A 24,039-nucleotide genomic window follows, 5' to 3' on the forward strand; every position below is an offset into this window, starting at 1 on the left:
CCCGGGGCTCCAGCCGCCACTACCACTCCAGCCCTTTAAATCCCTTCCAGAGCCCTGCCACTGCTGCTCCAGGACTTCGGCAGCAGGGCTCCAGCGGGGATTTAAAGGCTCGGGGTGGTAGTGGCAATTGGAGCTCCAGGACCCTTTAAATCCCCGCCAGAGACCCCCAACCCTACCCCAGGGCTCAGGCAGCAGGGCTCAGGTGGGGATTTAAAGGTCCCTGGGGTGGTAGTGGCAGCTGGAGCTCCAGGGCCCTTTAAATCCTCACCTGAGCCCTGCTGCCCAAGCCCTGTGGTAGTGGCAGTGGGGATTTAAAGGGCTAGGGCGGTAGCAGGGGGCTGGAGCTCCGGGGCCCTTTAAATCCCTGCCAGAGCCCTGCCGCCGCTACCCCAGAGCTTTGGCAGCAGGACTCAGGTGAAGATTTAAAGGGCCAGGGCGGTAGCAGTGGCTGGATCTCCAGGGCCCTTTAAACCCCCGCCGCAGCCTCGCCGCCGCTACCCCAGGGCTTTAAATTGCCGTCTGGGAAAGCCGGTCCCAGTACGGCACACCGGCTCTTACCCGTACGGCATACCGGGGCATACCGGCTTACTTTCATCTCTGCTTATACTGAACCAGGCTGTGAATCCTTTACTCCTACTGGTGAGAACAGTTACCCACACAAGTATCTGTATGGAAGACATTGCTGGGAGTCACCACAGTCTGCCCATCCTTTGGCTCATAGGCAAAATGTAATCATAAGAGTAACCTATGGGCCAGGTCTGAGCTGCCGTCAAACTACAAAGTGCAACTTGGGCCATGCTGTGTAGAGAGGACTTAAAGGGCATCTTTGCACCCATGTTCCTACTTCTGCTGCTGTGTGCCTGACTGTTCCTCATGCATGTTTTTTTTAAAGTTCCTTTCCCCCTTGATTTTAATAATAAGAGATGTAGTAGATTTGGTGGGAAACGCCCTCTTACTTGCCCATATGTGAGAAAACATGGAGGATACTACCTCATGCTGAAGAATAGCATCTTCTTGCTATGGTGCCTGTTTTTGACTCTGGGGCAGACTGTTTCTGCACCGGTGCTTGCAAAGGTTCCCCCAGCTAGAAAGGAAATAAATCACTTCTATTGTTCATAAAGAGCTATATTCCTCTCTGGCTCTGCCTTTTGGGCCAATAGGCAGAGACACATTTTCTACTATGTTACCTCAAGGGGAGTGTCAGTCAGTCCTTATCCATATTTCTGGGAGTGGGGGCTTTCTTTAAGATCCGTGCTTCAGATCAAAGTCTTTGCCTACCCGCATGTGATCACTGGGATGCAGTCTCACTGGAATATCATTCCATGACCTATCCAGGTTTGGAGTTCAAAAAGTCAGCAAGCAGTTTTGCTTGTAGTGTGGTGTATTTTGACACAACAATTGCTGCTGATGCTTAATGCTGAAGAGATGTCACAGAGAAGTATGGTGGCAAGTGATGCTGTAGAGCGATATGCTATATGATAGCTGCTGCTGAAATGAGGTTGCCCAGTAATAAGGGGGAAAGAAGACTGATGTTTTATCCATGAGTAACATCATATCCATGAATGGTGGAAGTGAGCAAAACCCTTTTACATGAATTGGGCAATGGACTCTCATCTCAAACTGTACCAGTGATGGCATGTTATGTGTATTTGGGGGACAGGAACTACACAAATTCATTCACACATGCTTGTATTCCATGTGCAAGCAAGAAGGCTGGTCTTGTAAAATACTGGGCATCTCCTCCAGATACTGAACACGTCAGTTCCCATTAAGTGAGGTGCCTGAGGTCCCCTGGAATTCAGTGAGGTCTAATGGTGCATTGATGTATCTGAGAAGGCACTCAGCACATGGCAGAATGCATCTCAGGGCAGCAGAGTTCATGCCTTCATTTATGAAGGGGCAGACATGGTAAAAGATGCAGATTTAGAACAGAGACAGAATTGATCATCATTTTCTTACATTAGAGAAGATGTCAGCTAGAAAGTCAGGGTCTCTCCTGAAATCCTTACTCTGGAAAAGCTGAGTTTTGTTGGAGTCAAACTTTGCTTGGGCCTAAATGAAGTTTGTAGAAGTAGAGAGGTTGCCATTAAAAATATAATATGTGTAATTCCTCAATGATTGTGGTATAATGATACCTCCTCATCGAATTATAGTAAAATACCATGGTAACAGCAGATACTTGGCATGGTGAATGCAGAATCTTTAATGGCTCCTTTTTGTATACATGAGACATAATCTTTGCGTGAGGACTTTTGCATTCAGGCTCACTGGAGTCTGAAGATGCACTGCAGATGAAAACAGTGATTTACTATCAGATGCAGAGATGACGGACAGTAGAAGGAGGAAGAATATATTTTGACCACTTTTTTAAAATAGCATGAGGTTACTTGGCATCTGTTTCTTCATTTAAATATTTCCTTGCAGATTAGCAGCTTGTTGTTGCTTGGAAAATGGATATGAAAACATTTGATAAGTCATTCCCCAAAGCATCAGTCCACAAGCTGCACATGTTTTTTCAGATCAGCAGAAATACAGTCTTCCTGATGTGTAGTGATTTTTGAAAATATAATGCACACCCGAGGATCAGTATATAGGAGGGAGAAGCACAGCAGCATGTGCTATATATAATCGAATAAATGATTTGGACGGCATTTACAAGGCAGCCACAGGAAGAGATGCTGCAGTTTTTTGGAATGAAGCTCAAGCTCATGAATTTAGAGAGAGACTGGAACATGGGTACCATTTAAAATAGCTGGGAACTGAAACAAAGGCAGTAAATCCATCTGCTCCAGCCACTGCTTAGAACTGTGAGAAGAATTTAAGCATCATCCTTAAGAAGAGAGAAAATAGCAAACAAATGTTCGGTATTTTAATCATTTGATTAATGATGCCTACAATATATTCTGCCACTGGTGTTTGTTGTGCCAGTCGGTGTATATTTTTAAATCACACATTTCCATGGTACCTATGTTCAGGAAGAGCTGGTCAAAAAACAGGATGGTATTTTATCATGTGGGGGGAGGGGAGGGAATGAACTTTTTGGACAAAAAATAGAGTTGAAATTCTGAATTTTAAACATTTTAGCTCAAAAGCTAGCCAAAATACAGGATGCAACATTTTTGTGAAAATTCTTGGCCTTTATTTTGTAGTTGTTCTGGTTGATATTTCAATTAAAAATCTCAGTGTAATATTTTATTTCAAAACCATTTTTTACAGCTGTAGTTGCTGGTTCTCTAGCCAGCATTTCCGGTGCTTTCACTTTGTTCTGGACTCAGGTGCCCTCAGATGTGTCTGTGCCACTCATAATGAAATCTCTGGAAGCCACAGGAATGCCCCTGGGATGCAGTATGTTTAGCAATCATGCTGTAAATGATGGCCATGGAACCTGTGGAGATTGATGCTAAGTGGCTGTAATCTGACTGGTTTTCTCAAAGCCAGTCTGGAATGTATGGGTAAAGATCATAATGTTCTGGATTCAAATCTAGGAGAGCAATGCCTACCTTGAGGAGCCTTCAGAGACCATCACCCAAACTGGGTATCTAAGAGCGTGAGAAGAGGATGGACCAGGGAACTGAATTAGAATCTTCCAACACCGAGGCTAGTGCCACAGTCACTGGTCCATGACTTGTCCAAGATTATGCAGGCAGAGTCTCTCTGTGCCTCCATTTTCCTTCTGTAGTATGGGGGTAATAGTACTTCCCTACCTCACAGGGGCGCTGTAAGGATAAATACATCAAAAAATTGTGAGGTGCCCAGATACTCTGGGGTCATATAACTAGGAGCTCTAAAATGTGTGGCTATCACAATACACTCGTTCTTTCAATGGAAACCTGACCATCACCCCAGCAGCAGGCACTGGACTCGTTATGGGGGGGTCCAAACTATGACATGCCTGTTCAGTGTGGCATGCTTAAAACAATAACAAAGTTCCTATCTGTAGGGGATACTGAACAATAACAGTAAAGTTAGATGGTGAAGTGTGCTTTTTATGACCCGAAAAGTACAATCAACTATAAAAAGGAGATCCTGCTGTTCCATATGTATTATGAGCTCCCTTGGTGACTTCCATATCAAATTTGCTCAGTTCACAAGTCAGAACAAGATTTTCCTAACTGCCAGCACTGTGAGCAAAGTCTTGGAAAGCAATCTCCTTTTGACTTTTATACCTTATTCCCAATGACTGGAGAGTCAGAACTTAGCTGCCAACTTTATTCTTGATTCAGGAGACAGAAGAGTTAGACTACAATTTCCTGTTCTGCAAATATACAGGCTCTTTGGTGGTGATGCTAGTTTGAAAAACCAACCCCCCTGTTTCCATCAGTAGAGAAAGCAGAATTCACTTGAAAGATACAAATGGCTCAGTTCTGCCACAACAGTATCTCACATGGATTTTCTATTGGAGTCATTCTCTCCTATGCTCTGATGATGTGGCAGGAGAATAAGGCCCATAGAGAGCAGATATCACAGGTTCAGTAGCTAGATATCATTTTGTTTAGTTGTTTTTCTGGCTCTAGCTATTGTTTATAGGCACATTCTCTTTACACAGTATGATTAGACAACTAATTATGAATCTGCAAAAATTGAGACCTGGATTTTGCAGAGTTCAAAATTCAGAGGAGTTCAAATCTGGAAGCTTGGCTCAGCCCTATTGCTAGTATTTTCATCTCTGGAGACTTGGGAGTATAGCTGGATTTGGTGATGAATAGAAGGAGTTTGTTCATCTCATTTGGATGTTGTGGGGTGTTTTGTGGTGAGTACAGTCCAGTGTGATTGGCTGGTTGACCAGGAAAGGCCAACACTCACGTATCAACACTTTCTTGGACTTAGAACATCAGAGTATCACAAAATTCACCTTATTAACATGGAGTATCAATATTTGTTAGAAATCAGTGTGAAATGAACCAAAATAATATACTCTCTAATATAATCAGAGCTGTAGATATGAGTCCAATGTGAAGCTCTATGAAATACACAAAAGCGATTACTTCATCCACTTGAAACATCTGAATTTTCTTGAATACCTTCCTGTCCTGTTCCCTCCCCCATCCCTTCCCAGTTCTCTCATGTAAATCTTCCTAGGCTTGGCAATTACTCTTATGAGTAAAAAACTATAGATAGAAATACAGAATAATTTACACTGTGCACAAAGAAACAGAATAGGGAAAAGTTCACGTAATTATGATAAATCTGGTGTCTCGGGTCCCTTGTGGAAAAGAATAGGACTGGAATGGACCTCGAGAGGTCATCTCATCCAGTCTCCTGCATGCATGGCAGGATTAAGTATTATATAAACAAAGGAAGAAAGAAAAGACAGAAATTGCATATAAGGGTGAGATAAATTCAGGAATATCTAAGGGACTGTTTTTCAGAACATTGTTGGGTGTTTCATTATTATAAGAAGTTGGACTTCAGTGCATTTTGAAAGCATTAATTCATTTTAAATAATGTTACTTGAGCAATTGTAGATAGCATAATGATTACATTTCCATTCATATTGATTTTTAAATATAAATAATAAATCAAATCACATTGTAAGTTGTATATTTGTGAAGATCAAAGTTAAATACAAATAGAAGTTCACTGGATATATATTACTTCATAGGAACCATATCGTTCATTCACCAATATGATGCTATCGCTCTAATTTGATACTAAGCATTGGTATAAAGTAGGCTGTCGATTAATCTCAGTTAACTCGCGATTAACTCAAAAAAATGTAATCGCAATTTTAAAAATTAATTGTGATTAATCACAGTTAAACATTAGAATACCAATTGAAATTTGTTAAATATTTTTGAAGGTTTTTCTACCTTTTCAAATATATTGATTTCAATTACAGCACAGAATACAAAGTGTACAGTGCTCACTTTATATTATTTTTATTACAAATATTTGCACTGTAAAAATGATAAACAAAATAAATATTATTCTACAATTCACCTCATACAAGTACCATAGTGCAATCTCTTTATCATGAAAGCACTACTTACAAATGTAGATTTTTTTGTTACATAACTGCACTCAAAAACAAAACAATGGAAAACTTTAGAGTCTACAAGTCCACTCAGTCCTACTTCTTGTTCAGCCAATTGCTAAGAGAAACAAGTTTGTTTACATTTATGGGAGATAATGCTGCCAGCTTCTTATTTACAATGTCACCAGAAAGTGAGAACAGATGTTCACATGGCACTTTTGTAGCTGGCATTGCAAGGTATTTACATGCCAGATCTGCTAAACATTTGCATGTCCCTTCATGCTTTGGTCACCATTTCAGGGGACATGCTTCCATGCTGATGATGCTCTTTAAAAAAATAATGTGTTAATTAAATTTGTGGCTGAACTCCTTGGGGGAGAATTGTATGTCCCCTGCTCTGTGATTTACCAGCATTCAGCCATATGTTTCATGTTATAGCAGTCTCAGCTGATGACCCAGCATGTTGTTCGTTTTCAGAACACTTTCACTGCATATTTGACAAAACGCAAAGAAGGTACAAATGTGAGATTTTTAAAGATAGCTACAGCACTCGACCCAAGGTTTAAGTTTCTGAAGTATCTGCCAGAATCTGATTGGGATGGGGTGTGGAGCATGCTTTCTGAAGTCTTAAAAGAGCAACATTCCAATGTGGAAACTACAGAACCCGAAAACCTTCTGATGGTGGCATCTGACTCAAATGATGAAAATGAACAGAATTGGTCTTCACTGCTTTTGATTATTATCGAGCAGAACTCATCATCAGCATGGGCACATGTCCTCTGGAATGGTGGTTGATGCATGAAGAGGCATATGAATCTTTAGTGCAACTTGTGATGCCAGCTACAACAGTGCCATGAGAACGCCTGTTTTCACTTTCAGGTGACATTGTAAACAAGAAGTGGGCAGCATTATCTCCTACAAATGTAAATAAACTTGTTTGTCTGAGCAATTGGCTGAATGAGAAGTAGGACTGAGTGGACTTGTAGGCTCTAAAGTTTTACATTGTTTTATTTTTGAGTGCAGTTATTTTTTGTACATAATTCGACATTTGTAAGTTCAACTTTCATGATAAAGAGACTGCACTACAGTATATGTATTCAGTGAATTGAAAAATACTATTTCTTTTATTACAGTGCAAATATTTATAATAAAAAATAAATATAAAGTGAGCACTGTACACTTTGTATTCTGTGTTGTAACTGAAATTAATATATTTGAAAATGTGGAAAACATCCAAAAATATTTATATAAATAGTTTTCTATTGTTGTTTAACAACACAATTAAAGAGAGAGGTAAAATGGCCCTAGAGCCAGTTGGCTTTTAGCTTATGTGGTCAAGACTCATGCACTAAGCTCCAGAGGTCCTAGCTTCGATCCCACCCACTGACAATTGGGCTTTGTTGGCATTACAAGTGGGGGCTCATCCAGGATTTCAACTGGGAAGTCTCTGAAGCTCAGATGAAGTGAGCTGTAGCTCAAGAAAGCTTATGCTCAAATAAATTTGTTAGTCTCTAAGGTGCCACAAGTCCTCCTTTTCTTTTTTCTGAAGCTCAGGACTCACTTCCTCAGCTAGGGTAAGTATGTAATCCCCACACCTCTGGGGTGTCGTGTTCTGTCCCATCTAGTGGCACCGAGACCACTTAGAGAGAGAGGTAAAATGAGTCTGCTCTACAGCCTTAGCTAATGGCCAGTTGGCTTTTAGCTCATGCAGTAGAGGCTCACACATTAAGCTTCAGAGGTCCCGGGTTCGATCCTGCCTGCCAACGACCGGGTCTGTCGGTGTTACCGTTGCTCTTCTTAACCACTCAATATTTGGGAGTATTTCATAGCTTGCATAGCACATGGCAGTATTTAATTGGCCAGAAATTAGGTCCTTTAAAATTCCTTTCACTGCAGTCCATGGAAGTTTTGCTCAAACAAGGGTCAATGACAGTGTCTAAATAACACACTTTTGGGTATAGTCATCTCTTATTATGAGATGGGCCTTTTCTGGCCTATTTCTTCTTTAGTCTCATTCAGTACTTTGTTCATTAAAGTTCAGATTTTCAGTCATGTTTCCTTTTTTGTAGGCACAATTTTGCACTCACAATTTAGGTAACGTAGACGGGTAAGTCCTTGAGACAATGGCAGTCTGAATCCTCAACAATGGAGGCCCAGTTAAGGGTGGGTCAAACATTTAGCACTAAATGGCAACTCCTTATTCCTAGTAATTGGATTTTCCAATAGTATCTGTCTAAGATGGTCAAAATAGATCAAAATGAATGGTGGTGGTTGTGTTCTTTTGTAACACAAATGGCTTAGTTCCTGCAGATTTGACCAAATTAAACCAGGGACAGAGTTAGCTGGAAGACACATTCATATAACGAGGTTTGGACAGATTCTGATAAAATAAGACCTGAACAGAATGTGTGTGTCCAAAACTTAAAATTAACCTTTTCAAAGGTTCAAAGAGAAAAAAAATAAGTTCGATTACTCTTTTTTATTTTCATTCATCTCTTCAGTTCTTGGTTCTTGCTGGGTCCAAAAGTGGAAGAGACAAAATGCCTTAAGAAAGACTGTGGTTTCAGTGTGTCCAGCTTCACTGGAAGCAAGAAACACTAGTAGTCTTTCATGAATTCTTGCTCCTGTGAGATTTCTAGCACAGTTTCCCAAATTGAATAGATTCAGGTAAACATTCAAACTTTTTGAGTTAAGCCCGTAAAAAGTCCTTTTCTTCCCTGCAAAACTTTATTCATCGCCTGTTGTTTCTTTGGTGTGAATTCACTCATGATCAAATTAGCAGACAACACTAAAGCTGAAAAATGTTGGAAAGTGTAGTCAATTTTGGAGGACAGACCCAAAGCCGTGGTCTGCTCTACCGAGTTATGGCAACGCAAGGCAGCTTACATTGACCTAACTATGTTTCTACACCAAAATTTCACTCCCCCTAACGTAACTCACCCACTACACCAACTTAATAATTCCACCTCCATTAGAGATAGAGAGTTGATGTCAATGTAGTTAGGTCGATGCAGTGTGTGTGTAGACATTGTGTTGCTTACACCAAGTGTAGTTGACTTTTAGAAGCCATCCCACAGTACTCCACACTGATAATTTAATAGGCATAAGCATTTGGCCAGCCACCCCTCTGTCTAGACACACCCTCTAGAAGTGTACCCATCACATATAAGTGGTCTATCCAACCAGCCAGCTATGTATTCTACTGTGCGTTCTATTGTAGTATCTGATTCTTATGGAGTTTTCTTTATACTCTTCTAATATTAAAGATAATCAGAAAATGGGGGAAGGGCATTCTGCTGAAAATTTTGGCTTTTCATCAAAATGGAAACCCATACTCCAACATTTTTCCAGTTTTTAGCATCCAAAACACAAGAATATTTGCCCCAAAATTGCCAGACACCCAAAAATTTGGCCAAAAACTGCACAGAAACCAAAACAATTCTGTTTTCTGATGAAATTTCAGGTTTTTGATCTGGCCAAAATATAGGAAATTCTTAAGGAAAGCTGACATTTTCCACTCAAAAATCATCTGTTCAGTTGAAAACCCAGTTTTCCACTGGGAAGAAGATTCAAGAGGAAATATTTGATCAAATTTACCTATAAGTACTACTTTATCTTCATGTAATAAGCACTGCAGTTGCTATAGTCCGGGTCTGGGATTAGAGCTGGGAAAGGCAGGGAAGTGGTCTGGAAGAGGATCTCCATTTTTAAGAACTGGTCAAGAGTGAAGCAATTTGGGAACCCCCTTTCTACACTAATGGTTCAACATGCTGCCATATTAAATAATGTTACTATTGTCTGGGGCCATTTCTGATTAATACCATGTATGAGGGTTGCAACCCGTGAGCTCATGGCTTTAAGCCTGTCCGAACTAGCTGGGCCAGATTCTGCTCTCACTCGCACTGACGTAAACCAGGTGTAGCTCCACTACAGTCGGAGGAATTGCTCTGGTGTAAAGCTGTTGGGAGATCACAGTGTGGCCCTGTGTATCACAGTCTGGGCATCTGTCATTCTTTTGGCTGCTACTACAACAGTCAAAAGATCTTTCAGCCTTGTTGAGGTTCTTGTGTCCGCTCTAAGCATTGCTGTAGGATAAGCAGAATAGAACTTACAGATGGCCTTCCCAATACTGGGGGGGTTTCTGAGCTGTGGTCTCTAGGACTTCTCTGCTACAGGCTTTGAAAAGCCATACGCTATCCTGGGTTGGTTGCCAAAGCCTGTCGATCACTGTCAGAACACCTCGTTAGCCAGACAGAAGTTACACTTCAGCTTCTTTAGAAACACACAACACTGGCTTTCCTGTGCTCTCCCCCACCACTTCCTCTCTTCCTTGCTTGTGATTTTCCTTGCTTCGTTGGGAAGTTTCTGGACTGCCAGAGTCTCGCGACTCAGCAGGCTTATATCAGCTTAATAAATACAAAAAGGACTTCTTGCTTCCATAGCAGCCCTGACCTTGGTAATCCACTCTGGTGTTCATATTGAGCAGTCATTCCTTCCCATGACTTGTTGTTGAACTCCATACGGTGCAGTGGTGCCTCTCAGGATACCTGCTGTGAAAATCAGCCATCCTTCATCTCAGGTATAAATATATGGCTATCCTGCGGCTGCTGTGGTGGTGGAGCAGAGATGAACTATGGCAGATTCTTTTTCAATCTGTGTCACTCCATGAACAGACACATCAGAGTGAGTTAAGGGTGGAGTTTCAGCCTTCAGTTTCCATCCTCTCAGACTTCAGCTTCCCTTTTTCATACCTGTAAATTGGCTTCAGCCTGACTCTTACTGACATTGTGAAGTTGTATCTCGGTGTAAAAGATTCTGCTTTTCAGAATTATTTTACAAACATCTTATTTCCGTCAACAGTTTGAAATCTCTTTGATCTCTTAAAGGGGCCACTATGTGGTTATGTATTTGGGAACATTTTTAGCAATCTCTCTGGGGCGGGGAACATATCTGTATCTATGTTTGTGATATATTGTATAAATTTACAGGACTGCATACATGATTTCTAAGAAAAATAACGTGGGGTATTATATAATCAAGCTATGTAGTCAAGCTGGAAGGGTATATTGAGTTGGGTCCCCCAGGGATAAGTTCTGGGTCTGGTTCTGTTCAATATCTTCATCAATTATTTAGATAATGGCATAGAGAGTACACTTATAAAGTTTGTGTATGGTACCCCAAGCTTGGAAGGGTTACAAGTGCTTTGGAGGATAGTATTAAAATTCAAAATGATCTGGACAAACTGGAGAGATGATCTGAAGCAAATAGGGTGAAATTCAGTAAGGACAAATGCAAAGTACTCCATTTAGGAAGGAACAATCATTTGTGCACATACAAAATGGAAAATGACTCCCAATGGAGTACAGCAGAAAGGGATCTGGGGGTCATAGTGGATCACAATCTAAATATGAGTCAATAGTGTGACACTGTTGCAAAAAAAAAGCAAACATCGTTCTGGGATGTATTAGTAGGAGTGTTGTAAGCAAGGCATGAAAAGTAATTCTTCTGCTCTATTCTTCACTGATTAGGCTGGAGTATTGTGTATCAAGTGGAGTATTGTGTCCAATTCTGGGTGCCACATTTTAGGAAAGAGGTGGACAAATTGGAGAAAGTCCAGAAAAGATCAACAAAAATGATTAAAGATCTATGAGGTAATATTGAAAAAATTGGGTATGTTTAGTCGGGAGAAGAGACGACTGAGGGGCAACGTGATAATAGTTTTCAAGTACATAAAAGGTTGTTACAAGGAGGAGGGAGAAAAATTGTTCTCCTTAACCTCCGAGGATAGGACAAGAAGTAATGGGCTCAAATTGCAGCAAGGGAGGTTTAGGTTGAACATTTGGAAAAACTTCCTAACTTTCAGGGTGGTTAAGCACTGGAATAAACTGCCTAGGAATCTGCATCTTTGGAGATTTTTAAGAGCAGGTTAGACAAACACCTGTGAGGGATGGTCTAGATAATACTTAGTCCTGCTGTAAGTGCTTTGCCCCTTCACACCCCCATCCCTGCTGCTCTTCCGTATCTCCCCCAGCAGTGTGCATCCCGCTCCAAGCACTGTGCAGAGAACAAGCCCCTGGTCAGAGCGCTCAGCTCACCAACAGCCTGGCTGGCAGGCTCCTTTCTTCCCCCATTGCCTCTGGCTGGGCCGGCCCCCCAGGAAAGCCCAAGAACCTCCGTCCTGGGGTGCTGGCCAGAAGCAGTTGAGCCCTCCATGTGCCAGAGCCCCGCACAGCGCTGACATGGGGAAGCCTCTTCACCCCTCAGCTAAACTCTGGAGTGGCGGGGGGGAAAGGAAGCCTGTTCATACCCCCAACCTGCAGATTCCACAGCAACCCCCTGTTGCTGGGGCTTAGCACCCTGTTCCCCCTCATACCTCCCCCCTACTATGGGTTCTGTCCCCACCCTCCCCTGCTGACCCACCTTCCTGACCCTTCTTGAAGCTCCTGGAGTCAGGTTCTCTGAGCCCTTGTGCACAATGCATCCTTTGGCTTAACCCCTTCCTGCCCATACTGTAGCTGGGGGACAGGAGGCAGCTTGGTTATGCCAGTGGCCAGCAGCAGCCTAGAGGTGTTAGCTACCTTTCAACACTGTGCAGGCAGGAAGGAACAAGCTGCTTCCAGCCACATCGGGGGGGGGGGGGGAGAAGAGATGAACTCTGCAAAGACACGGGCCAGGTCATCCCTCTCCCCTCCCCCCACGCCCCACCCAGTGCCTTGGAGCAGCTCCCATCCATTCCCTCCTGCACAGTGCTAAAAGGCTGCTGCTGGCCACATTCTGATGTGAACCCTGACAGAAATCTGGGGAGGAGGGGCACGTGACCCTGCATGCCCACCCCACACACACGTATTGCCTCGGGAAGATGCAGTACCAGCTACCAGGAGAGGCAAGTCCATCCTTGGGGCCCAGCCAAGCATGGAGGGTGGAGAGGTCCAGTTGGTCGGTCAATCATTCCCCCCTACCCTACCCCCGTGAGAGAGGTGTACGTGAATGTGTGTGTGTCACCTCTCCCCATCCGGGGGGGGGAGGTTTAGGCTGTGTGTCACCTCTCCCCATGTGAACCCTAAAGCCTTAAAGATAAGATAAATAAAAATAATCCAACGACACAGTATTTCTTTTTAATGGGCTCAGTCAACTTGATGTTAATTTCAACATTTGTTCTTCATAGTTCTGATTGACATTGAACTTGCTTGAATACAAGTAATTTTACCAGGTGTCCCGTATTCAGCATAGGGAAATATGGTCACCAAAATGAGGACTGTAGATTTTTCACACCCCGGAGCAAGGTAGCTGGGTCGATCTAATTTTCTAGTGTAGACCAGCCTTAAGGCCATGTCTACACTACAGAGTTTACAGTAGCACAGCTGTACAGATGCAGCTGTGCCTCTGTAAAATCTCCTGTGTAGCCATTCAATGCCAACAGGAGAGAGCCTTCCCACTGACAAAATTAAACCACCCCTAACTAGTGGTGGTAGTTATGTCGGCAGGATAGCGTCTCCCCTGTTCTTTTCACACCCCTGAGTGACGAAAAATATACTAACAAAAGTGCTAGTGTAGACATAATTCTTAATGACTTGCCCAAGGGCAAACAGCAACTATATCAGTTGAAATTCACTCCTTAGATTATACTGAAAAATCTTCCCCATGTAGATTAGGCCTCAGATCTTGAATATACATGAAATTGGTACCAGTTTAGCTAAATAGGTTTTTCTGATTGATTTAAACCATTTATGTGGATGGTCTTAAATCAATTTTAAAATCAATTTATCTTGATTGGGTATTTAAAAGTTGATTTAGTTAAACCAGGACATCTTTTGTCTATATACAAGGGCTTAGGCTACGTCCACACTACAGAGCCTGTATCAGCATAGCTATGTCGGCATAGTCCCCCAGTGTAGACACAACATACCCTGACGGGAGGAGTTTTTCTTCTGTTCTAGAAAGTACAGCTCCCTGAACGACGTTAGCTATGTCAAGAGAAATATTCCCATTGATACAGCTGCATCTACACTGGGGTCTGACAGCATAGATAAGTTGATCAAGGAGTTGGTTTTTTCACATTCCTGCACGACATAGCTATGCCAGTATAAGTTTTCTGTGTAGACCAGTACCTGGGAGCTCCAGGGGTAGGGAGTCGTACATTCTGATTAGCAGGGATGACTAACATTAACTGTGAAAAAGGTGCATTAAAATGCTTTCAGGTGCCCTGCAACGCAGTTACAGACCAATTGGAATACTTCCTACTTTCAGCTTTCGATTACCTTGGCTGGTTAAAACAGCTCTAACCTAACATAATGCACACATTTCACTTTGTTGGCTATCTTGCTCTAGGAAGCTTAAGAGCTGGACCAAAATTGTACATTTAGCCATCAGTATTCAGGAAAATGCTAGAGATGGGCCTAAAGTCCCACCATGAACTTTGGGAATGCTTGGATCTAGATCTAAACTTAGCCACGTGGGCCTGTCCCTGTAATAGGAAGTATAGTCCAGTGATAAGAGCACTGAATTGGGATTCAGAAGGCATGGATTTGATTCCTGCTGACCTGCTATATGACCTTGGGCAAGTCATTTCACCTCCCCATGCCTCAGTTTATGCATTGCTAAATTGGAGATTAAGATACTTACCTTCCTTTGTGAACCACTTAATGTCTATGGATGAAAACCTCTACATAAAGGTTATGTATTATTATTAGGCCCAAACTGGAACACAAAATCCAAAGAGGCCCCTTCTTCCACATCCCGTCCGTAACTTTGGGCCAATCTCTAATAACCATTAGAAAGATCTGCTGGGCACTAATATTAGGTTGAGAAGAGTCCCAAATAATGTTTTGTTAGTCAGACGCAGGAGCTTAAGAACAATTTGTAATTGTTTTGGGGTTTGGGGTTTTTTTTTGTTTTTGTTTTAAAGAAAATTCCATTCATTTTTTCAAATGCAAGGCTTACATCTGGCGTTCTCACCACTGCTGTACATAGGCCTCTGCTGGGAATTGTAACAGGCTTCTAGAAGGAGCTCTGTATTCACATGCAGTAACAAACTGCATCCAATGAAGAACTGCAGTGTGGCTGGATTCATTTGTTTCTGTCCTTCAGGTGTCTGTTCTGTGATTTGTTCCCTTTAGCACTGCTAGCCCAGATTTGTTCTTCAGTTTCAGCCATGCAATGAGATTGCACTAGTGTAACTGAGAACAGGATTTGGCCTGCAGTGTTAATTTATTCTTTCCTCTCATGCAGTCATTGGCATTGCTGTAGAACCTTGGTCTCCTGCCGGCCACCCCCTTTTTGCTAACTTTGAAATATTAACTTTCCATTTCTCCCCGGTGTCCCACCGCCCACAAAAATGTATAATTTATATACATTTTTATTTGCAATTCCAAAAAAAAAAAAAGAGAAAAAATATCTCACACATCTGTGAATCATACCCTGGCTTTAGATCAATTTAGAGTCACAATGGACCTGGAAGAGGAGGCCTAAAAGCAATATTTTCTTTCACTGGTTAAGAAGGGCTGATAGAGAAGGGTCTTCTACTGCCAGAGCTCTCTTTAGTCAGGAAACATTGCCAAATACTGCTTCCCCGCCATAAGAGTCCTGCTGTACTAACACCCCTTAGTAACTGCACTGGCTAGAGATGAAAACAGTTTTTCACTCCTATATTGTTTAGCCCATGCTTCGGGCAGGTGCTGAACACTGGAAGAATAAAACAGTCAACGATGACATGTTTGGGAGGAAATGGAAAATAGGTGTTGGTAATCTGCATTAAATGCTATTCATATTATTGCGGGGAGGAGAGCGGGAAAGGGATGTTATGGGAACATATTTTTCATTACAGTCTGATTTTTGCTAAATATGCCTAACATATTATCCCGCAGTTTATGCATCTGTCCAAGTGAATACAAGTAGGATATATCATCTGTGAAGGGTGATTGATGCTCATTCTGTGTACACAAATGGGAAATATCCATTTCATACGAGCCTCATGGGTACAGGCAAGGTTTTTTCATTAGAAGTGGAAAAAATTACTAATTATTCATTGGTAACACATACGGAAAGAATGGGGGATTGATTTTTTTCCCCTATTATTGGCTACTAGCTATTCCCGTAGCCCATTATTTTATATATAGATCTGGGGAAAGAAATTTAGATGATGGAAATAAAATATGCAGTGATGGGAAGAGCAGTAATTAATTTATTTGGCACAAAAATCTTCAAAAGAAACAAAAGAGTTTAGCTATGGATTGTAGTTAATTTCAGTTCCCTTTGTGTTTGCTAGTTGTTGGGTTGATCTTTCCACTTTCTCATTTTAAACCATGGTGGTTGATTTTGCAGACACATACAATAAAACTGAATTAACTGCACGTCTGTATGTTGACCTTTGAGAGACCTCTTTGTAATCACCTAAAAAAAACCCAACTATATATGTTAGAATGTTATATGTGGTGCCGGTGGCCCCGCCTATTAATCAGATTGCCCAACACTGTCCATTATAAGACCCTATTTTCAGTTTCTTATAATTTTGGTGAATTTTAAACATTTAGGCTAAAATTTACAATTCTGGGTGTTTGCATCAGGCTAATATTTATTTTCTTTGTTGTGGGGGAGGTCAAGGTAAATGTCAGCCAAAATGGTTCAGCCAATTCCAAGAATGAGGTTACGGGGGAAAAACATATTTTTTTCAATGTTAAAAAAAAATTCTGGTGACCCTTGCTTTGAGATGCTCTAGCTCCCCCATGTTTGGAGCAAGAACCTGAAATTTGGCAAGGGTGTGGCCTTTGTGTCAGGGACGAACCATGTGGGCGTCAATATGATGCCACTGTGTTAAAAAAACATAAATACTGCAAAGTCAAGCACTCAATAGTTAGGAAATGCACTGACAACCTTAATTCTGGCATTTCCTAGTTTTTGAGTGCTTGACTTTGCAAGTTTTGTGTTTGTGTGTTTATACACACATACCTGCACACCCGCACATCCCTGCACTTGTTATGGATGCTAATTCTTTCCCATTAAATCACAAATGGAAAGATGATCATGTGGTTTAAAGCACAGGACTGGGCATCAAATGATGTGGGTTTTGTTTCTGCCTCTGCCAAAGACATGTTACTTAACTTCACTGTGCGTCAGTTTCCTCATCACGAAAAGGGGACTCATACTGCCCTATTTCACAGGAGAGTTACAGGGCTTAACATGAATTATTCACTCAGGTTTGTATGGTGATTTAAAAACTTCACATAAAAGACACTATGGAAATGCAAAGCATTATTGACCATTTTAAAACTGTTTTTCCTTTGATAGGAAGGCACTCATTATAAACGTCTCTTAGCTCTTTAATTATTGCAAGGAAGAGGGAAAATCAGAGAACAGCAACTTGTTTTCCTTGTTGTATTGATTTCAAAACACCATGTTCTGCTGTAGGTAACTCAGGGATGATTTTACTGTCATTTTGCTGGCAGAAAGCTTATTATTTCTCTTCCCTGGTTTCTAGGTTGCCCAGTGGATGGTCATCCAGCTCCAAACATCACTTGGTTTTATGCTGGTCAGCCCATCACCATGAGACATAACATCCTGGCAGCTGGTCAGATTCTTCAGCTACTAAACATCAGTGATGGTTATCAGGGTGAATTCGGCTGTCTGGCTCAGAATGAAGCTGGCTCACTTATGCAAAAAACATCTCTGATAATCCGAGGTAAAATAATTCTATCCTGTTGCCTTTATAAGATCTTGGCATGGCCAGGACGGTGCTGTTAAATGGCTCAACATCATTCTGGATTCCTTCACTCTGAATTCACAAGAAATGGCATCCAAGGGATGTTTTGGTGCCATAGCTGCTAAGAGTGAATTTGTAGATATGCCCAATAGTTCTGGGTATCTTGGTTTTTAGAGGCCTACACTGAGATGCATTGGACCTGATATTCAGGGTTGTTGAGCACATACAGATCACTCCAATATTAGAAGCCACCAATTTTAATGATAGTGTTTCTCAGCCTTTTCAGGCTGAGGACCTTATCTGCAATCCAAAAATTTTGCTACCATCTTATATTTGATATAACAGTAAGAATGATATATGTATCAATGAGAAAAATGATCAAGCTACATAGTGTGTGTGTGTGTGTGTGTGTGTGTGTGTGTGTGTGTGTGTGTGTGCACGTGTGTTTTTTCCAAGAAATTTACAGAATACTTGACCTTCAAGGGTAAGAGTGTGCGGGAGTAGGGGAGCAAGAGTTTCTTTCCTTTAGAGTATAATAATATTTTCAATATCTCATGACCTCCCACCCCCCAAATACCTTTTATCACTCCTATGGGGGGTCATGACCCACCACTTGAGAAACAGTGATCTGAGTCTTTTGTTATTAACTCAAGTAATAGGTTTTTAAATGTAAATATGTGAATTTTATTTTGGCAGCATCTCTTCTAGGTGCTAACAAAAAAAATTGCTTAATCTTACAAGTTGATCTTTTAATGTGTGATTCAGTCATTTCCTTTCCTCTTAAAAATACCTCTTTAGGGTAGATATTTCCATTAAATTTGAGCTTTGATGTTAAAGATTTAAGGGTAGGTTTTTTTCAAAGGAAATCATGAAATAGTTTTGGTGCCCCTTTAATTATGTCCCTTGAAAGCATTGCATTGGAGTTTCACCCCCATGACACCAATAGCATCTATGGGACCTATGCATCTAGAACTTCGTACAATGCATCAAAATTACTGAGTGTTTTTCTTTTGAGATTCTTGCGTTTAGGAATTAATGATAATGCAAGTGCACAATTAAAATCAAGAATGTTGATTTCTTTTCTATATTTAGATATGTTTTCCTTGAATAATATTATTTAGCACATTATACTTGAAGTAAGTGAAGCTGCATCTTCAAAGTGCTTTACAATCATTCTCTAATTAATCTGTGTGGGTGAACTGTCTCATGCAGAAGTTAGAACTAGGACCAAACGTAAACATCAAATTCAAATACCGTAATTTGCTGGTGTCTGAAACCTGGGTCCAAATTTTCTGGTTTAAGCCTATCTCTAAGTGACACTGGACCACATCATCAGGTGCTGGAAAACTGTGTAACTCCACTGCCTTCAATGGAACTCTGATGATTTACAACAGCTCAGGATGTGGCCCACTGAGAATTCTTTTTCCATTATTAAGATGAATGTTTACTTCTGGGGGAATTCTGCACCAAAAAATTCAAAATTCTGTAAAATTATGCATATTTATTTGTCAAAATAATGCATCACTCCAGTTTCAATTGTTTTGGTAATTTATTTAAACTACAAAACAGAAAAAAATCACAACAACTATTCAGCATTTCCTAAACACATGAAAGTTAAGTTACAAACACTTGGTAACTAATACACTTCATTCCAGTTATAATTCTGGATTTTCATTTAAATTACATTATAGAACACCAAACAGGGAAAAAAAAGTACATCATTTTAAATTGCTCAGACTTTCATATATGAAAGTCATACAGTTTTGCTAATCATTGTCCTGGAACTGGCTAGGTACTTTGGAAAGTGCTTGGTTCTGATTGTCCTGACATTTTTTTGGCTGCTTGGTAAATGTTTTATTTACCCTCAACGTCTTTTTTTTAATGGGTATGTAAATATCCTGAGCTGTAATCTAATCCCATTGTGTCACTTTGGCACAGGAAAAAATGAGAAAGCACATAGATCTTCCTAGCTGAGGATTCCCTTACTGTCATTTATAATAAGGCTCATTTACATCACTCTAGTAGGGGCCTTAAAACTTTCACAGGTTTTATGCTCCTTGGGGAATTGACTGAGAATTGGAACAGTTAACTAACAATAGGAACATTAACAATGTTACTATGTAGGCAGGCTGCTACATTTCTGCCTCACAGAATGAGACCAATTAACTAACAGGCAGGCTGCTACATTTCTGCCTCTAGCATGCCTCGTGCACAATAAAAAGCTCTACCCTTCCACACCAGTGAGCTGCAGTAGCAAGTGAGAAGGACAGAGTGTCTCTCTCTCTTGCGCTTGTTGGCATGCACGTACACCCAGCCCCACCCTGACAGTGATCAACCACGCAGGCATGCACGCCCAGACCCCCCTCCCCCACGTCTGAGGCTGCTCCAGGCATGCGGGAACAGTCGCGCATCCTGGGAAGAGGCACGTGTCCCCCGGCAGGTTTATTTTTGCGTTTTTCTGCATGGGGGCACAGTAAAATGCGGGCCATATGAATTTTACGCCCCCAAAGGGGCACAGAATTCTGTTGGGAGTACATCTAGTGTGTGGATTGCTGCCTTTCTGCAAAGAAACGGAAGGATTGATCTACAGCATGTATTAATAATATGCTTATTTCCTATGTAGTTGGGGAAAGTCTTATTGGATTTAACAGGATTACTTTAAAGGGCATCTATAGAAATTTTATAGAGTTCTACAGAAATTCTTCTAAAAAATGATAGAATTTAATATATATTGAAATAATTTCTATGCTATTTTAACTGTCCTATACTCTTCTGTATCAGCGATGTTCTCCTTTAAATTCCTCAGGATGATTTTAAAAAAATCTGTAGAAAGGTTTTTATTTTCTGTTAAATTCTGTGGGACTTTTCCATAAGGGATATGTGTCATGTGGGACTGATACAATAGTCCCAGGTTCTGTTTCCCCAGTGTGGTATGTATATATCTTAGGTACTTATATAGCCCCCATTACCACAGTATCTGAGCACCTAAAAAACAGGAATGCATTTATCCTCACACCATCCCATTTGACAGGGAAGGGCTATTATTCCCATTTTAAACACTGGGAACTGAGATACAGAGAGACTTGGTGACTTGTCCAAGGTCACACACAAAGTCTGTGACAGAGCAGAGAATTAAATTAGTCTCCTGAGTTGCAGGCTTCCACCTTAACTACTGGCCCATCCACTGGCCAGCGCTGAAGTCACATATCACTTAGTCACCATGCCTTATCGTGATGAGTTCCAAAACATAGGATTTACCATATCAGAGAGGATTGATGGTCTAACAAAGGCTGGTATCCCACCTCTGTTTGTGCTCAGTGCCTGATGATTCATAGGGTGACATGCTTTTCCTATACATAATTCACCTATTTTAAACATTTCTGTAGGAATCACTTTTAACTTACATCAGAGGGGTAGCCATGTTAGTCTGTATCCACAAAAACAACAAGGAGTCCGGTGGCACCTTAAAGACTAACAGATTTATTTGGGCATTAGCTTTTGTGGGTAAAAAACCCACTTTGCATCTGAAGAACCATTTCAGATTTGGGGACTGGGGATGCATCTGAAAAAGTGGGTTTTTTACCCACGAAAGCTTCTGCCCAAATAAATCTGTTAGTCATTAAGGTGCCACCAGACTCCTCGTTGTTTTTATCTTACAAAACATCTCCAAAACGGCAGAGCACCTTGGCATCAATCACTGATATTTTACCATTAATCAGCTTTTCTGATTGATTTTTAAATGTTAACTTGGGTGTCTTGTGCTTGTGGCAGAATATTGGTGGTCAGCAGACAGACTGATGGCATGTTCGGCCTCCTGTGGTAACAGAGGAGTGCAGCAACCGCAACTGAGGTGCTTACTGGATGGGACTGAGGTCAACACATCCCACTGCATAGAGAAGCCCAAGCCAGTGCTACAGCCTGTTGCTTGTAACAGAAGAGACTGCCCTTCAAGGTTTGTCCTTGCGTTGTAGTATATTGCATATGCTTTTACGAAGCATTTAATCAGAGGTGGGCAAACTACGGCCCATGGGCCACATCCAGCCCGCGGGACCGTCCTGCCCAGTCCTTGAGCTCCCAGCTGGGGAGGCTAGTTCCCAGCTCCTCCCCTGCTGTCCCCCCACCCCGCAGCCTCAGCTCGCCATGCCGCCAGCACTCTGGAGGGTGGGGCTGGCTCCGGCCGGGCGGCTGCCAGACATGCTGCTCTGAGCAGCATGGTAAGGGGGTGGGGATCAGGGGAGTTGGATAAGGGGCAGGAGATCCCAGGGGGCAGTCAGGGGACAAGGAGTGGGGGGGTTGAATAGGCATGGGAGTCCTGGAGAGGGGGGCCTGTCAGGGGGCGAGGGTGTCAATAGGGGTCAGGGCAGTCAGGGGACAAGGAGCAGGGGGGGTTGGATGGGTGGGAAGTTCTGAGGGGGGCAGTCAGGGGATGGGAAGTGGGAGGGGGCAGATAGAGGGAGAGGGCCAGGCTGTTTGGAGGCACAGCCTTTCCTACCCAGCCCTTCATACAGTTTTGGAACCCTGATGTGGTCCTCAGGCCAAAAAGTTTGCCCACCCCTGCATTTAATAATATTCTGCCCTGGACAACATGTTATCTTTGCTTTTCTAGTGTCTGCCCAGGAAACAATTGTATCTGAAAGTGAATTTACTGAATCTTAATCCAGATAAATTAGAGGGCATGGTGGTGGATTGGGGAAAACATTCACAGTACATGGCAGAGATTATGTCTACTCCCTCTGTTAAAGGGGTTTATCGTCTTCTTTTTATTAGCAAAGTTCACAACCTAATGGTCTTTTGGATCTTTCCCAGGAAGGATCAGTGCCAAGAATGCTGTTCGTTAGACGAGGCTGGCTAGGGGACTGAATTTTCCTCTTTGACTCACTAGTTAACCATACCTTTGTCAACTCCAGACTAAATATATGCTGTTTGGGGGCATGACCGTGCCCTTCTATTTGTTTGTACAGCACCCAGGAAAGAGAATCTTGATCCTGATTGGAGCCTTTGGGTACTACCATAATATATATGTATTTTTGTCCTTCTGCAAATCAGTAGCAGATTTCAGGGCCCTGCAAGTCAGTTTCCCATTGGAGGGAAAATCAATGATCTGTAGTCTGTTTATTTTCTTCCTTTTGATCTACGCTGCAAAGTTATATAGGCATATCTATGTCGGGCAGGAGTGTGAAAAACCACACCCAACTGACACATTTATGATGACCAAAAAAACCCCTCCCGCCTTCCTCTCCCCCGCCCCCTAGTGTAGATGCATCTATGTCAGTAGACATGTGCTTCTGCCAGGGTACCTAATGTCATTCAGAGAGGTGATGTTCCTGCATCAACAGAAAAACTCCTCCTGTGAAGTTGGGTATGCCAACATAACCATGACAGGATAGTCCCCATAGTGTACACATAGCCTTAGCATGGCTGGTTTTATATACTCTATATACACCAGTCCCTAAACAGAGGTGGTCACAAACAGCATGCAAACAAACCCATGTTTCAGAAATTCAGCCCCAACACCAATGCCTACTTCCCAAGAAGCCACTCTGCCCCAAGAATTGACTTTAGATAGAAAGATAAAGGGAGAGAGTAAATTCTCCAGCTGCCTACAACAGCTTCCCCAAATTAAACTGTATCCCAGAACTAACAATACACCATTTCTTCAACGACTGTACGTTGCTTGTGAAACTTTGTGTAACCATGCCAACTAGTGACTCCCCTGAGAACGGTATCAGTATTAATATTATGTTATGTGAGGGACATTTGTAACAAATCAGAAATAAATCAAAATTAGAGATAGGCCCAAACTGCAAATTTCAGGTTAAAATCCAGAGTGACTCCAGTAACTTCACCAGCATGACTCTGGTTTTGCACTCATATATTTGAGATCAGAATCTGGCCACAATTTCTGACACCAGCGGAGGAGCTGAGAATCGGAAAGTATCCTGATGAGCAGAGAGCAGCCAGCTTTCCAACCATTTGCTTTGGCTGTGGCTTGGGGAGGCAGCTAGGCTGCCCTTTCATTACCTTTCTATAATGTGTTCCTGCACCTCTCTTTAGGCAAATGTTTTCTGGATTGCCAGCTGAGTCATAAGGAGCAGCTGAAACCATGAGAGACTTGATGAAATATGAAACATGCTCATTAATATCAGCAGTTTGACTTGCTGATGGGAATATTTCCACAGGAATGATTTATGTCCTTTTATCCCCTTCCTGAGCTATAATGCAGCCCACGCTTCTCTTCCCGGCTCCTGAGAAAACTGCTGAAGTGTATGTTTGGAAATAAAAGTTGATTGAAATGCAGAGCTGAGCTTTACAAAGGGCAGAGAAGCTGCAGAATCAACCTCGCCAAACTCTATGATACGCAGAGGAGAAG

General features: G+C 41.9%; 1 protein-coding gene across 5 annotated transcripts in view; it reads left to right on the forward strand.

Annotated features, from left to right (window-relative positions):
• ADAMTSL1 (ADAMTS like 1) overlaps positions 1–24,039 on the forward strand; it is a 683,211-nt gene that overhangs the window by 648,047 nt on the left and 11,125 nt on the right. For all 5 annotated transcript variants that reach the window (XM_043515182.1, XM_038403598.2, XM_043515184.1 and 2 more), the window contains 2 exons: positions 17,448–17,648; positions 21,441–21,621. In XM_043515182.1, the coding sequence (XP_043371117.1) occupies positions 17,448–17,648; positions 21,441–21,621 (382 nt within the window). The remainder of the gene's footprint in view (positions 1–17,447; positions 17,649–21,440; positions 21,622–24,039) is intronic.

This window comes from Dermochelys coriacea, chromosome 5 (assembly GCF_009764565.3).
Source record: "Dermochelys coriacea isolate rDerCor1 chromosome 5, rDerCor1.pri.v4, whole genome shotgun sequence".
Lineage (NCBI taxonomy): Eukaryota > Metazoa > Chordata > Testudines > Dermochelyidae > Dermochelys > Dermochelys coriacea.